General features: G+C 41.6%; 2 protein-coding genes across 8 annotated transcripts in view; one reads left to right on the top strand and one right to left on the bottom strand.

The window, feature by feature from the left end:
- LOC110526709 (cell migration inducing hyaluronidase 1) overlaps positions 1 to 2,748 on the top strand; it is a 145,631-nt gene extending 142,883 nt beyond the window's left edge. For all 7 annotated transcript variants that reach the window (XM_090222853.1, XM_090222851.1, XM_090222857.1 and 4 more), the window contains one exon: positions 765 to 2,748. In XM_090222853.1, coding sequence (XP_090078979.1) covers positions 765 to 892 — 128 coding nt within the window. In that variant the 3' untranslated portion in view covers positions 893 to 2,748. The remainder of the gene's footprint in view (positions 1 to 764) is intronic.
- A 1,484-nt stretch (positions 2,749 to 4,232) lies between these two features.
- On the bottom strand, positions 4,233 to 12,140 carry LOC110526713 (LRP chaperone MESD). The gene is made up of 3 exons (XM_021607870.3): positions 11,820 to 12,140; positions 10,977 to 11,209; positions 4,233 to 5,273 (listed from the first exon to the last, which is right to left on the bottom strand). The coding sequence occupies exons 1-3, from the start codon at positions 11,976 to 11,978 to the stop codon at positions 5,009 to 5,011; spliced, it is 657 nt and encodes a 218-aa protein (XP_021463545.3). The 5' UTR covers positions 11,979 to 12,140; the 3' UTR covers positions 4,233 to 5,008.
- Positions 12,141 to 16,283: the final 4,143 nt, after the last annotated feature.

The raw sequence follows: 16,283 nt of genomic DNA, 5'->3' as shown, positions 1-16,283 counted from the left end.
GGTCAGTGTTTAGTGTTCAGGGCTGACAGTGTTTCACATACAATCTCTCATAAATGCTGATTCATAGTAAGTAGCCTATGTAATAAAGTATGGTCTTCCTGATTCATAATGATGACTCAGCTATTTCTCTGTCTCTCTCTCTCTCTGTGTGTGTGTGTGTGTGTGTGTGTGTGTGTGTGTGTGTGTGTGTGTGTGTGTGTGTGTGTGTGTGTGTGTGTGTGTGTGCATGCCAGAGCAGCAGGGTCCTTCCTCTCCTCCCTCCATACTTAACCCCTCTCCCCTTCAAGTCACTTGACACAACCCACGTTTTGGAATTCAGAAATCCTTCTCCAAATTCTGATTCTAATTTTAGATCACACAGTACATTGTACTAAATAGATTCTACACCCCTAGACATCCCGGAGCAGGCTGCGGGACACATTTTTCTCACTGTGGGGTGTAATTCCAGAGACGACAAATGGTCTATTTGTGTAGAAATCATTCCTGGATGGGGTGAGACGCCTCAGTGGTATGCACAGTGTTGGAGAATGGAGGAGGAGGACTGCCAGCTAGCTCGCTATGTCTTTCTTTCTCCCTCCTCTTTCCCCTGTTTCTTCCCCCTCTCCCTTTTCCCGCTCTGTCCTTCTAGGAATGTTTTGGGGGTGATTTTTGTGTTATTTGTTGTTTGTTTCTTGTATTTATTATGGAGAGAGAAATAGTTGTGTATACTCAGAATGTGAGCAGCTGACATTGAGCCAGCCTTTCTTGATTTCTCTGTGTTTCAGACAAGCTAACGTTTGTAGGCTTCAAGGGCACTTTTCGACCTGACTGGGTCCGTATGGAGGTGAATGAGGAGAGAGCTAAGATCCATCAAGTCCTCCCTATCCCTGTGGTCAAGAAGATTAAGCTATGAAGGAGAGAGGAGAGGAGGAACCAGGTGTAGTGGGGGGCACACACAAGACTACACCTCCCACACAACACACACACACTGCCCCTAGGGCTGGAGTAGGTGAAAGTTGTTCCTATAACTACTGGTCCAAGATCAGATGTTTTTCACCACTAAAGATTAATTAAGGTAATCTGATCCTAGATCTGTGGTTAGGGACGGTTTCAGCCCGGTGCTACAGAGTGTGGGCCGGCCAATCAAACGCATGCGTTTTTCTGTCACCTATCAACTTTCCCGCCATGCAGGTCTCTGTTTATGTGACAATGTTGACTATGTGAGTGATTCGACTGTATTGTTCGTTTGACTATACTTGACTTTTAAAACGCGAGAAGAGAGAAAAAATTACCAACAAATATTCCTTGTTTTTCATTCTACTCAGATTTCCTAAATGTTTGCACCTGTGTTTTCCAGTGGGAAGTTAACGTTGCTTAACACAATAGAACAAAAATGTAGACCAATGAAGTAGAAGTGAGAGAGAGATTATGTGACTTTTAAAGTAGAACCAAAAGGTCAATTACAGGTTAAAGGCCCAGTGTGGTCAAAAACGTGATTTTACAGTATTTTATATATATTTCCACACTGAGGTTGGAATAATACTGTGAAATGATGATAATGCCCTTTTAGTGTGAGAGCTGTTTGAAAAGACCACCTGAAATGTCAGCCTGTTTTGGTGGGATGGAGTTTTGGCCTGCCTGGTGACATCACCATTAGTTAATAGACCAGTAACGAAGAGAGTTACAAACCAGTTACAAACCTCTCTGCCAATTACAGCTAGACCACCCCCAGCCAGTCCTAGCTAAATCCTTGCTTCAGAAATTGCTCTTTGTTAAGAAGCTATTTGTATTACTTTTTGACCATTTTAATTCAAAACAATCACTTAAGGTAGTTAATTGTTACCCAGAAATGATTTGATATTGAGGTAAAAACAACTGCATTGGGCCTTTTTAAGATGAACATAAAAAACTTTTAGGTACATTATGAGATATATATATTTACCCTTCTGCTGGATAAAAAGCAGGTGCAGACATTTAGTCCATCTGTCCGGAAGATTCCATTCCAGAGAAGCTGTTTCCCTGTGTTTTATGTGAGGGCTCTAGATCGCTTACTTGATATTGTGTAATGTTTGGTTTCATATAACTGTTCATGTCAACGTTTGTGGTCCATCGGTCTGTTTTATTAAACATACCAGTATGTAAAGAAACCCCAAAATGATCCTGAATATATCCAAGGACATTTTTTGGTCACTTCTAAAGTGCTATCTGGTCTTAGACAATACTCCCAAATCAAAACTTTAAATGTTATTTAAGCAATTTATATATTGATTATAAATTGGCGATTTTTCTTCAAATCTGGCAAGAATCAGATAAACGTTTCCCTTTGCCCGAAATAGCTGGTCTTTTTTCGGACGTGATAGTTGTTAGTGTTTTGTATGTTTAAATGTGTTTTTAAAAATTCCACAGATTGATAACAGAGATATATTTTATACTTATTTATTGTACAGACATAATTGAACAAAATCTACAAGGGACATATTTTGAGTTGTATTGTATTCGTGTCCTGAATTGTATGTAAGAATAATAATACTATAACATTTAAAACAATCCTACTAAACACTGCTATGGCATAATATCATCCTAGTTACCGCGCTGTTTTGTTTTAACCCTACACTAAATGGATGTGATGTATTATACATGACTTGGGCTTGTAAAGTAATTCAATCTCATGACTTAAAATCTTTGAATGACTTTTGTACATAAATAAATGAATAAGTGAATTTATAAGCCTGTGTGTGTGAACCCCAATAAAGACTTTCTGCACAGAAACACCAGTTAACATTGCAGTAATACATTTCTCATGCTCTACTACCTGTTATCCAATTATTGTTTGAACCAAGAAACACATCAGTTCCACATTTCAACCATTAGCCTACACATTCAAACAGACACTTTGGTTTGGGGTTGTCCCAAATGGCACCCTATTCCCAATGAGCCCTGGTCAAAAGTAGCGCACTAGGTAACAGGGTGCTATTTGGGATGCTATCCTAGCAGCATTATTGGAGAAGTTAATGGGGTCTGCAGGTTGAAATTACTATCAGCAAGGGGCAATGCTTGGCTCCAGCCCCGTTGGTTCTCATGTGCTGGTTCCTTTGTGTGTGTGTGAGCACAGCGTAAAGGGTGTGGCTCCCAGGCCCATTATAAATCATTGTGGAATGCTGAGCTATGCTCACATGCTGAGAGAGAGAGAGAGAGAGCGCTAGAGAGGACTAGTTAAGTGGAGGCCTCCAGCTCTGGACCTCAGTAACCCTCTAAAACTGTAAAACACAAGGCTGGTGCTCTGTTGGCTTACATAAAGGAAACAACCAGACGCTCTATTCAATCCGTTGCGCTGAAGATCTGCTTTATAGTGCGATTGACAATTATAAGGCCATTTTCCCGCGGTGGCGGAGACTGCATTAAAGGTAAATGCTGCTTATGTCCACTCAATGGGAACCAACCTTTACATTTTAACGTGGATCTTCTTTAACGAGCTATATTCCATGATAGGGACTGAATCCAGCCCAAGTATTATATCAGAACAAAACAAACAAAGTTTTGGTTATAGCAGGTTAATGCTGAACTGATTGAATCCAGCCTAAGTATTATATCAGAACAATACAAACAGAACATTTCTTGGTTATAGCAGGTTAATGCTGAACTGATTGAATCTAGGCTTAACACCATTATTTCCAGTCCACCTGCGTTTAGACATGCCAGACGGGATATACAGAACATGACAATACAAATCCCAACACAGTTGAAGTCTGTAGGGACAGGCAGATAGTCATGTAGAGTCCACCACGTTATGGGGCTGAGTCTGTAGGGACAGGCAGATAGTCATGTAGAGTCCACCACGTTATGGGGCTATGAGTCTGTAGGGACAGGCAGAATCATGTTGAGTCCACCACGTTATGGGGCTATGAGTCTGTAGGGACAGGCAGTCATGTAGTCCACCACGTTATGGCGCTATCTGCCTGTCCCTACAGACTGATAGCCCAATAACACAGTGGACTCAACTTGAGTCTGTAGGGACAGGCAGATAGCCCCATAACGCAGTGGACTCAACATTTGTTGCTCCTTCCAAGACTAATTTGTTCACCCCCCCCTTCAGGGATTTGTCAGACAGCCACGCCAGAATAAGAAGTGTGAGAAATGGAAAGATGGGGAGGAAAATAGGTAAATAGTAAAAGAGAATGAGCAGAGGGAATGTCTCCGTTCACACATATTACTCCCCCAAAAAGCAACCCATTAACTTAACAGGACAAAGAAAATCATTTGATTCTGTCATTTATTGAAAATCCATGTACAACGTGACCACTGCAATTGTATGCTACAAGTCAATACTGAACTCAACTGTATTATTGAAGGTGAATACAAGAAATCAACAATCAAAAATAATCACGTGTGTGCGTCCCAAATAGAACTCATTACCTGTGTAGTGCAGTACTAAATCAGTGGTTTTGGCACAGGTAGGAAGGTAGGAGTTTGTGCTCAAATCATTTCCTGTATTACTTATGTTTTATTGGAATAACGAAATACAATGCCTCTAAATGTACTGGAAAACAATGACAAAAAGTAATATTGAAGCACTGGTTGGATTCATAAATTGTTTCAAAATAAAAAATGTCACATTGTAAAAGAGACAAGTCATCGACAAGCCATATAAACATGTTGACCTTCACTCAGTGACAGGTGTGTAAAATAAACCAGAAACCTCAAAGCTACACTTTAACATCTGCTCTGAGGTCAGTCATTGACCCTGACTTTAATAGGTTTGAAAGAGTACACAGTGCCACAAAACTGTCTTGTGCTGAGTCACCGTTGAACCTCTCTCCAAGTCCCTTCCCCTAGCCTCTTACCACTTCAGTGTCTGCAGATCTGTAGCAGCTCCATAAAGCCTGATTGAAAGGCTAGGTAGTAGTCAGACACATTTTTCTTCTGCCCATTGGCCTCAGATCTGCAAATACTAAAGTAAAAGAAGCTAGGTGGTGCTGCTGGTCTAGGTGATTGTTCTGCCAATCCCATCTCTCTCTCCATCATCAGCCAATCACAGTTCAACCTTGTCTTTACTCGCTCTGTTGCCGTCCAGGTCGGGTTTCTTGCCCTCCGACTTCTTCTTGCCCTTCTTTTTGGTGTTCACTTCATTCTGCTGCTTGGCGCTGTCATCTTTCTTGGCGGCCTTCCCGGGGAACACCTGGCCTTCCACGGTGACCTCGGCGCAGCGCTCCTGGGCCACCAGGAAGTCCTTGACCTCCCACGCGAAGCTGCCATCTCGCAGCATGAAGATGACCCGGTTGGAGCCCACCACGAACCTACAGTACAAGGGGAGAGGAGGGACAACATGGGACATTAGTCAAAGTCTAAAGTCTGGGAATAAAGAAACCTGCAAAAACAACATTTATTTTTTACAATAATGAACTAATCTACTGTCAACATTTTGTTTGGTTACATAGAGTATTAGTGTACTATGTTCAGGGTTGCAAAGGGTTGGAAACTTTACTGGGAATATCCATGGGAAGTTTGCTTAAATTCATCACAAAAGTTAGCTTATAACAGTGAACCTTTTTTGTGGGATACATAAGGCAATTCTAGGTTTTGTAGCATATTTTGGTTAAACTATCCTCAATTCAATGGAATTACAACCCTCTGCATACACAGTGCATTCTCCCATCACATGTACAGCTGATTCTCAAGATCTTGCAAACTAATGACATGCTATTATGCCCACACTACTAGACTGTCTGACCCAAGGACTACAGTTGAAATCTGATGTTTACATTCACCTTAGTTTAATGTACACTGCTCAAAAAAATAATGGGAGCACTAAAATAACACATCCTAGATCTGAATGAATGAAATATTCTTAATAAATACTTTTTTTTTTACATAGTTGAATGTGCTGACAACAAAATCACACAAAAATGATCAATGGAAATCAAATTTATCAACCCATGGAGGTCTGGATTTGGAATCACACTCAAAATTAAAGTGGAAAACCACACTACAGGCTGATCCAACATTGATGTAATGTCCTTAAAACAAGTCAAAATGAGGCTCAGTAGTGTGTGTGGCCTCCCACGTGCCTGTATGAACTCCCTACAATGCCTGGGCATGCTCCTGATGAGGTGGCGGATGGTCTCCTTAGGGATCTCCTCCCAGACCTGGACTAAAGCATCCGCCAACTCCTGGACAGTCTGTGGTGCAACGTGGCGTTGGTGGATGGAGCGAGACATGATGTCTCAGATGTGCTCAATTGGATTCAGGTCTGGGGACCGGGCGGGCCAGTCCATAGCATCAATGCCTTCCTCTTGCAGGAACTGCTGACACACTCCAGCCACATGAGGTCTAGCATTGTCTTGCATTAGGAGGAACCCAGGGCCAACCGCACCAGCATATGGTCTCACAAGGGGTCTGAGGATCTCATCTCGGTACCTAATGGCAGTCAGGCTACCTCTGGTGAGCAAAGTGAGCAAAGAAATGCCACCCCACACCATGACTGACCCACCGCCAAACCGGTCATGCTGGAGGATGTTGCAGGCAGCAGAACGTTCTCCACGGCGTCTCCAGACTGTCACGTGCTCAGTGTGAACCTGTTTTCATCTGTGAAGAGCACAGGGCGCCAGTGGCGAATTTGCCAATCTTGGTGTTCTCTGGCAAATGAAAAACGTCCTGCACGGTGTTGGGCTGTAAGCACAACCCCCACCTGTAGACGTCGGGCCCTCATTACCACCTTCATGGAGTCTGTTTCTGACCGTTTGAGCAGACACATGCACATTTGTGGCCTGCTGGAGGTCATTTTGAAGGGCTCTGGATGTGCTCCTCCTGCTCCTCCTTGCACAAAGGTGGAGGTAGCAGTCCTGCTGCTGGGTTGTTGCCCTCCTACGGCCTCCTCCACGTCTCCTGATGTACTGGCCTGTCTCCTGGTAGCGCCTCCATGCTCTGGACACTACGCTGACAGACACAGCAAACCTTCTTGCCACAGCTCGCAGTGACGTGCCATCCTGGATGAGCTGCACTACCTGAGCCACTTGTGTGGGTTGTAGACTCCGTCTCATGCTACCACTAGAGTGAAAGCACCACCAGCATTCAAAAAAGTGACCAAAACATCAGCCAGGAAGCATAGGAACTGAGAAGTGGTCTGTGGTCCCCACCTGCAGAACCACTCCTTTATTGGGGGTGTCTTGCTAATTGCCTATAATTTCCACCTGTTGTCTATTCCATTTGCACAACAGCATGTGACATTTATTGTCAATCAGTGTTGCTTCCTAAGTGGACAGTTTGATTTCACAGAAGTGTGATTGACTTGGAGTTACATTGTGCTGTTTAAGTGTTCCCTTTATTTTGAGCAGTGTATTTGGCTCAGTTTTTCACAATTCCTGACATTTAATCCAAGTAAGAATTCCCTGTCTTAAGTCAGTTAGGATCACCACTTTATTTTAAGAATATGAAATGTCTGAATAATAGTAGCGAATTATTTAGTTCAGCTTTTATTTCTTTCATCACATTCCCAGTGGGTCAGAAGTTTACATACACTCAATTAGTATTTGGTAGCATTGCCTTTAAATAGTTTAACTTGGGTCAAACGTTTTGGGTAGCCTTCCACAATAATTTGGGTGAATTTTGGCCCATTCCTCCTGATAGAGCTGGTGTAACTGAGTCAGGTTTGTAGGCCTCCTTGCTCGCACACGCTTTTTCTATAGGATTGAGGTCAGGGCTTTGTGATGGCCACTCCAATACCTTGACTTTGATGTCCTTAAGCCATTTTGTAACAACTTTGGAAGTATGCTTGGGGTCATAGTCCATTTGGAAGACCCATTTGCGACCAAGCTTTAACTTCCTGACTGACGTCTTGAGATGTTGCTTCAATATATCCACATTATATTCCGTGATGCCATCTATTTTGTGAAGTGCAATAGTCACTCCTGCAGCAAAGCACCCCCACAACATGATGCTGCCACCCCTGTGCTTCACGTTTGGGATGGTGTTCTTTGGCTTGCAAGCCTCCCCTCTTTTTCTCCAAACATAAATGGCCAAACAGTTCTATTTTTGTTTCATCAGACAAGAGGACATTTCTCCAAAAAGTACGATCTTTGTCCCCATGTGAAGTTGCAAACCGTAGTCTGGCTTTTTTAAGATGGTTTTGGAGCAGTGGCTTCTTCCTCGCTGTGTGGCCTTTCAGGTTATGCCGATATAGGACTCATTTTTACTGTGGATATAGATACGTTTGTACCTGTTTCGTCCAACATCTTCACAAGGTCCTTTGCGGTTGTTCTGGGATTGATTTGCACTTTTCGCACCAAAGTACGTTCATCTCTAGAAGACAGACATCTCTGAGCGGTATGATGGCTGCGTAGTCCCATGGTGTTTATACTTGTTTATCTGTACAAACAATAGTACGCGTGGTACCTTCAGGCATTTGGAAATTGCTCCCAAGGATGAACCAGACTTGTGGAGGTCTACAATTTTTTTCTGAGGTCTTGGCTGATTTCTATTGATTTCCCCATGATGTCAAGCAAAGAGGCACCGAGTTTGAAGGTAGGCCTTGAAACACATCCACAGGTACACCTCCAGTCAAATTATGTCAATTAGCCTATCAGAAACTTCTAAAGCCATGACATTATGGAATTTTCCAAGCTGTTTTAAGGCACAGTCAACTTAGTGTATGTAAACTTCTGACCCACTGGAATTGTGATACAGTGAATTATAAATTATCTGTCTGTAAACAATTGTTGGAAAAATTACTTGTGTCATGCACAAAGCAGATTGCCAAAACTATAGTTTGTTAACAAGAAATGTGTGGAGTGGTTCATAAATTAGTTTTAATGACTCCAACCTAAGTGTATGGAAACTTCTGACTTCAACTGTACATGCTTTCTGGTAAGTTGATTACATTGCTGGGTGTGGTGAATATATTTTATATGACATACATTAGTTTTTGTTAACTTGTAAATAGTAGCCTACAGAAAAGTGTTTAAATCATTTCCAACTTGTTAACAATTTCTGCTAGTTCATTTTTGCCACCATGTGGGTTTTAGCTTGCTTGAGCCTGCTAACTGAGGAGTGTTAATTCACCAGTTTCCATACATTTCATTTTAAAACATTTATCTTACAAAAGGAGTTGTTTAATCTAACTGCTTAACTATTTATCTGTACATGGAATTGTATTTGTTTATTTTTTTCCTCTTTTTTTCCTAATATTTACAGGAAAATGCCACGGGCACTATCTGATGTGTGGAGACATTTCACTGCAGCTCCTGATTAAACTAATCAATTGATTAGTTTAAATCAGGTGTGATGGCACTAAAATGGGACGAAACTAGCAGTCAATGATGGCAGTCTCTCCAGGAGCAGAACTAAGGCTCACTGCTTTTTAACATTAGAGCCTACCTCTGGATGTCAAAGTGGACTATTTGGTTGTAAACTAGCACACCTGATTTAATTAGTCGTCACTGGCTTGGTGATTAGTTGACCATTAGAATCAGGTGTGCTAGCTCTAGAATATACCAAATACATGCCAGGGGCCTAGAGGTGGAAAGGAGGGCACCAGGCATATCAGTATGGCCTCTCCCACTGTGGAAGGGAGAAGAAGAAGCAGCAGCTTCATGAACTGCTATGAAGCACAGCCAGGTGAGAGGATTAGCCTTCCACACATGGTGACTTGATGGAACCAACCGGAGCGACGCGCAGTGATGGCAGCGAGTGTTGAGGATGCAGCGATGAAGGAAATGGAGAGAAGGTTGGAGAAGCTACAGATGCACTAGAATGTGATCAATATGGGTGATCATTCTGATGATATGGAGCGGGAGGATGAGGTTCAAGGACCTGAATGGTCTGTAGTGGAAAGTAATAGGAAAAAGAGACCATGCTACTGCAGTGCAGAGAGCATGAAGAGGGTGAAGGTAGGGAACAAGAGTAATGATGTGTCGAAGTGGAAAGTTGTGGTGGTGTTTGATGTGACACCCTATCCCATTAACCAATGCCGTAAAGAAAGAGGTGAAGTCAAACTAGTCCGATTCATTGGAAATGATAGACTGCTAACATTCTATGCAAGCCATGCTTAGCAGGGGAACACTCTGATAATGGAAACTCTACATTGGAAGTTTCCATGGCTGAGCAGCCACACACAATTCCAAGCGTTAGCTGGAGTGGTGTAAAGCTTGTTGTCATTGGACTCTGGAGCAGTGGACACGTGTTCTCTGGAGTGATGAATCACGCTTCACCATCTGGCAGTCCGACAGACGAATCTGGGTTTGGCGGATGCCAGGAGAACGCTACCTGACCGAATGCATAGTGCCAACTGTAAAGTTTGGTGGATAAAGAATGGTCTGGGGCTGTTTTTCATGGTTCAGACTAGGCCCCTTAGTTCCAGGGAACTCTTAACGCTATAGCATACAATGACATTCTAGACAATTCTGTGCTTCCAACTTTGTGGCAACAGTTTGGGGAAGGCCCTTTGCTGTTTCAGCATGACAATACCCCCATGCATAAAGCGAGGTCCATATAGAAATGGTTTGTCGAAATCAGTGTGGATCATATATATATATATATATATATATTGTAAAAATAAATAGAGATAGGGCTGGACAATATGGCCTAAAAATCCTACTGTGCTGTGTCAAAGGACACTGATAGTAAATCAAGCTGACTTCATAGCATTCATTGGAAAAGTTGTCAACCCCAACTCAGATTGTGGAAAGCAGAAATGCCAGGTTGAAGATTATTGTGGATATGACAACAGAGCTAACGTGGGTAACAGACGTTAGTCAACATGATTTTTGAAATGCTAAATAATCTTAAAGATGGATTATCTCAGCATGACAGAGAAAGTTTGAAGAGCTTGGGAGGGTTTGTTATAAGTTAGTAGGGATTTATTTGTTTATATATAAAAATGTTCTTAGTAGTACAGACTTAGGCCAACTGTGAAATAGCGCCCACTCCAGCACAGCAGGTTTGCAGGCCATTATACAATAGGAAAGGTTTGAGAAATGCTGCATTAGACTAAAGTATAGGCCTACCTCTGAATGTCAAAATTGGCATTGAAGAGGCTGCTCTGCCACAGACTGGTCACCTCCTCAGTTTCCTTCTCCGTAGGCTCTCCCTCCACCGTGGCAAACACCATCAGAGTTTTTCCCTTCTTCGACATCTTCAGCAGCTCCTCAGGCTTGGAAGCATCCACCTTGGAAAAGTCGATAGGCGGGGGGGACCGTCTGTGCTCAGGGAGGTCGCCCTCCTCGATGTCATCGTCTTTCTGAAAGAAGTGGGGAGAAAGAGATATGACTGAGTTCTAGCTATTACACAATGAATGATATCATTGACTACAAGTACTTCAGTAATGCAACAGCAAAGCTATTCATTCAAATAGGAACAGAATAGTAAATTGGCTATCCTAATTAGCTAGTTAGCTAGATAGACAAAGAAAGTTTGGTGTGGAGAGCATTGCTTGCTGTTTGGGGTTTTAGGCTGGGTTTCTGTATAGCACTGTGACATCTGCTGATACATTTGATGGATAAATACCCAGCTGCAAATAATATATCACGTGAAACAGGATGAGTTCCTGGTTAGCTAGCTAGTTCACTCATTAGCTAACTTAGCAGGTCAAGGTTAGCTAGTTACGTTATATAATACAATGGACTATAGCTATGATGCTGCATGACAGCTATACCTTATCAGGAAGGAGCAATAGTTTGGGGCTAGTAGCTATCTAGCAAGCTACGAAGATCATTGTGATCATACGGGGATTATGTTGGGCACGTTAGTTAGCTAGCTTTCTGATTAGCCATTTAGTTAGCCGAGTTGCTAGCCAGCTGTCTGAGTAACTGAAAAGCAGCTATTAACCGAATTAAAAACGTGTTGTTTACCTCCCATTCTTCCAAAAGCCGTGCCATATCAGCATCATTGTAATCCCGGATATCTTTCTTCTTCTTGGGCTTGTTATTTTGACCGTCCGTTGCTAAAATACATATCAAATACGTACAGAGCAAAAGCACAGCACATCCCCACCTGAAGTCCGCCGCCATGCTTACAGATGGTGAACGGTGATTGGCTGAGAGTCTTTCTTCGGAGGACGTGACGAAGGAAAGGGGAATTGGTTACAATAAAATCACGTAAATAAACCCTGGATTGCTACTGCTATAGAGGGGTTGGTTGTTTAGCAACAAAACCGACGTGTGCTCAGCTATGGGGCAAAATAGACGGGATTGGCTTAGATTGTTGAAACATGTAATCTATATTTAGTCAATGTTTATTGAAAACATAAATGCATTTGCACAATGATCACTTGTTGTCTCAGTAGCTATGCGTGGGTAAAATCACTGGGAAAGCCAAGCCAGATATAAAAAAAAAAAACGTATTACAACCTATGTTGTGATAATTGTGTTGTTTACTCTATAAATCCTGTTAGTTCATATGCCTTGCCGCTGTGATATATAAGCCTAAGGCCGAGACAATAACAACGGACAACGGCAGAATAAATTCAACTACACCTTTGTTTCGTCACACAACCGGAGAGCAACCTCTGTCCTGTGAAGTCCACAAACATATTGCATCTAACAAACTAACATGATTTACAGCATGGTCAAGCAAGTTACAGTTTCCAACATTTTCGGACTACTAAACAACTACTGATTTAGAACCACAGAGAGTTATTGCAAGTCGCAAAGAAAAAAGGAGCTGCCTCCACTATTCCAGCAACATTTCAACTTCAACATTTCAACATCATCAAATCACCTCTGTAATCTAATACAGTGACAACTAAAAGATACCAAAAACAATGTAGTCCAATCAACGTAATCTGAATATGATGTGGCTGTCCATGGTTCTGGTGTTTGTGTGTGTGTGTGTGTGTGTGTGTTCGTGCAAGTAGAAAAAACATGTTGATTTACCCTACTTGTAGAGAAACGGCAATACCATCCTCCTCTCTTTTATGTTGATGAAACGGTCTATGACTGTCATATACACACTTGTAGTTTTTGTTGTCCTAGGCTTCCTGGCTGAAATGCTTTCTCACCTAACTTGCTTCAATGGACAATGATGAGCCAGCTAGTTAACATTAGCCTACTACATCTAGCTACATATTGAACTTCCATCCTCTCAGGCCAGGGGCACAATGTATGCATTTATGGTTGGATCAGAATCGGCATTATAATCATTGGCCAGTATGGAGAATTAAGTAAAACCACAAGTCCAAATCGATATCTCCATCCATTGCTAATTTAGGAAAGGGACAATTTTAGCTAGATAGCTAGCCACCAGAGGACAACAACACAATGAGATTCAACAATTCAAATGATTTCAGTCAAGGATGTTTTGCTCTTGATGTGTTGTGATTGGTGTGAAGCCAAATCCAAACTGTCTTCCCTTTTTTTGGTGCGCCAGGACCATTCACAGTTGAGCTCACTCAGTTTATCTCAATGCTGATTGGCTATTATTTAATAATTTTTTTATCAAGGGAGGCCAAATGCTCGCTGGCTTCTCTTGCATTCAATTCTACGGGCAGCAACAATGTCATACTCTTTTTGACTAGACAGCCTCAGATAGATGGGCTACACATACAGAGACGGAGAGGCGCTGTTTCGCTCACTCAGATGCTTTCTCTGGTGAGATAAATTGTGCCTCTTGCAAATTGAAGGAGAATTATATATTTTTTATTGGTAATTTTTGGGGGGAAGCCTGGCTTCCCTTGTAATCCATTAATATATGCCACTGTTGTCTATCAAATACATCGGTTCAGTTGTTGATTAGCTAGCCTGCACATTTTTGCCATATTAGCATTGGCATGAAATTAGTCAATGCTAATATGGCAACACCTCACAAGACATGATATAAAGAACAAGATCAAACTAGCTTAAACAAGTCACTTCCGATTCCCAACATGGCAGTTTCTTGTCATTGTTGGTAGCTATCTGGACATGCAGAATCACAACAAATCATGGACTTCTGCCCAATTGAAGCATGAGCATGGTTTTTGTGACGTTGTCAGCTAATCCATCTATACATTGGCCATTGAGAGGCTTCGAAGCCGCTGGTCGGCCATATTGGCACTCCTCAGTAAAAGCAGTCCTCCATAGGAATGAATGGAATGCCACAGTATTTCAATGAAATGTTTCAAGAACAAAATTACATGTATTTATGTATTTTTTTTGGGGGGGGGGGGCTTAATTTACTTATTTAAATTAAATATTTACATTTAAAAAGTATATATTTACAGTGACAACAGTGCCCTGTGCTGTTTTCTCAGTCCAACTTGCACACAAAATATCAAGACACAGCCATAAGTATTGAAAATATCAACAAAAGTCAAACCAAATATAATTCAATTTCTATGGGTCCAACCCACTATTGTTAATGCTTGGGCACCCCATGATTGTGTCATTGTATGATTCGAACCCTTCAGCTTACAACTTCACTCTTCACTGGATGGATGCCTGTTCTTTTAAATGTTCCTGTAGTGTGCAGGCTATAAAGGAAAGGAAAGGGGGAGACCTAGTCAGTTGTACAACTGAATGCATTCAACTGAAATGTCTTCCGCATTTAACCACACCCCTCTATAGCACAGTACATGGGGTCAGTAGTGCTTCAGCAGAGATCTGGCCAGTCCACATAAACTGAAACATTTCCTCTCCGGCCTACTCCACCCAATGGCACCGTGCCCTGTGCAGCTGTGTGTGAGAGAGACTGACAATGCACAACCTGTGGCCTTAGCAGCAGAAGCTAGGTTGTCTGCTTCCAAGACACACAATACACACACACAGTCACACACACGTACACAGACACAGTGTCACACACGTGCATAAACACACGCACACAGGCACACACACACACGTACATGGACAGTCTCACACGCACGCACAAACACACACACACACAGCTCTGCTCAGATGGGCTGGGGGTTGAGTGGGATACCGTTAGTGACTTGAATACTGTATTTCCTTATTTAGCCTCCCTGTAGTAAAGTAAACTACCTCCTCAGTCAAAAAGGGCCACACTTATTGTCTGATAGTGAGACCATAGTGTAGCATAGAATTAAATATTGATATATGCGTTTAAAGATTTCATGTTGAATTATGATTAGTATACACAGAAAACTATAGGACTCTGGGGAAGAGTGAATCACACACATGTATTGTATTCCTTGTTTGTTATCTGACTCTAGGACTCTGGAAAGTATGCTGTGAATAGAATAGAATACGACTTGCTGAGTCATACCGTACTCCATGGTTTTGGTTCTTTTGAATCATTCACAATCATACTAGAGCTAATATATCCAACACTATGTTTACAAACAGTACAGATATTCTACTTCTCTGTGACTCACAGCTCTTGTAACTGCAGTGAACAGACAGTACACAACCATTCAAGTCTACTGGTTAGAGTTCGTTAGGTATTAGTCCCTCTCTCCATTCTCCTATTGGTTCCCTCACATCCCAGCTTTCCCCTCTATGTCTTCTGTGAGTGGACAATGTCAGTGATGTCACTACCATTAACAGAGAGAAGAGTCAGATTTCACTGACCATAGTAAATACTGTGGCTCTTGGACTATTCAGAGCACAGCATAAGGCAGCAGTAGGGTTTATATATTTTTTAAATCCATTAGCACAATGTGCATAGTAAATAACATTAAACCTATATATGTACTATCATGTATTTCTACAATGCACGAAACCAGCGTGATGAGATATCAGCTATATCAAGAATGACAACAACAAGAAAACATTCAATTCATATTGTTTTTACATCAAAAAAATATAGAATAGTCATAGCCTTCAGCGTGATAAACATATTATATTAATTCCCAAATGTAGGTCTGTAAATAATAAGATTGACGTGACAAAAATATCTAACTTTCCTTCAGTTAATTTCAGTTAATTGTCTCATTGAAGTATATAGAAATATATTTCTCAGGAGATGCTGCGATGCCAACCCTGCTCAAACTGTACTGGATACTATTTCATAGTTTTCAAGGAATAAAGAACTTTGTCAAGTATTCAAAGGCCCAAAATGTTCTGGAGATATGATGACGAGATTTGTAAGAGTGGTGCCATTTGGGTTGTATCACAAATGGTACCTTATTCTGGATATAGTGCGCTATAGGCCCTGGTCAAAAGTAGATCAATATATAGGGAATAGTGTGTCATTTGGGACACCTGGGCCATTTGGCCCTAAGAAAGGTGGTCGGTAAAACAATTTTTTAAACTCAAATTAAATAGGCCAACAAACTCTTCAAAAAGTGCAATAATCCATGGCTATGATATGCTTCTGTTATGGTACAGAACATGAGTTCTGCATTCTCTTTCTCTTATTTCCAGATAGTCTCAATACAATTT

Source organism: Oncorhynchus mykiss, chromosome 26, assembly GCF_057628025.1.
Source record: "Oncorhynchus mykiss isolate SJ-2025 chromosome 26, ASM5762802v1, whole genome shotgun sequence".
NCBI classification, from domain to species: Eukaryota; Metazoa; Chordata; class Actinopteri; order Salmoniformes; family Salmonidae; genus Oncorhynchus; species Oncorhynchus mykiss.
This window is presented reverse-complemented; position numbering and strand designations above follow the sequence as displayed.

Excerpts from the sequence above, each read along its gene's own strand:
- LOC110526713 (XM_021607870.3), bottom strand. The coding sequence starts at position 11,978 with ATGGCGGCGGACTTCAGGTGGGGATGTGCTGTGCTTTTGCTCTGTACG. Across the intron at positions 11,210-11,819 it reads GGCTTTTGGAAGAATGGGAG|AAAGACGATGACATCGAGGA; the intron begins GTAAACAACACG and ends CACTTCTTTCAG. Across the intron at positions 5,274-10,976 it reads GCCAATTTTGACATTCAGAG|GTTCGTGGTGGGCTCCAACC; the intron begins GTAGGCCTATAC and ends CTTGTACTGTAG.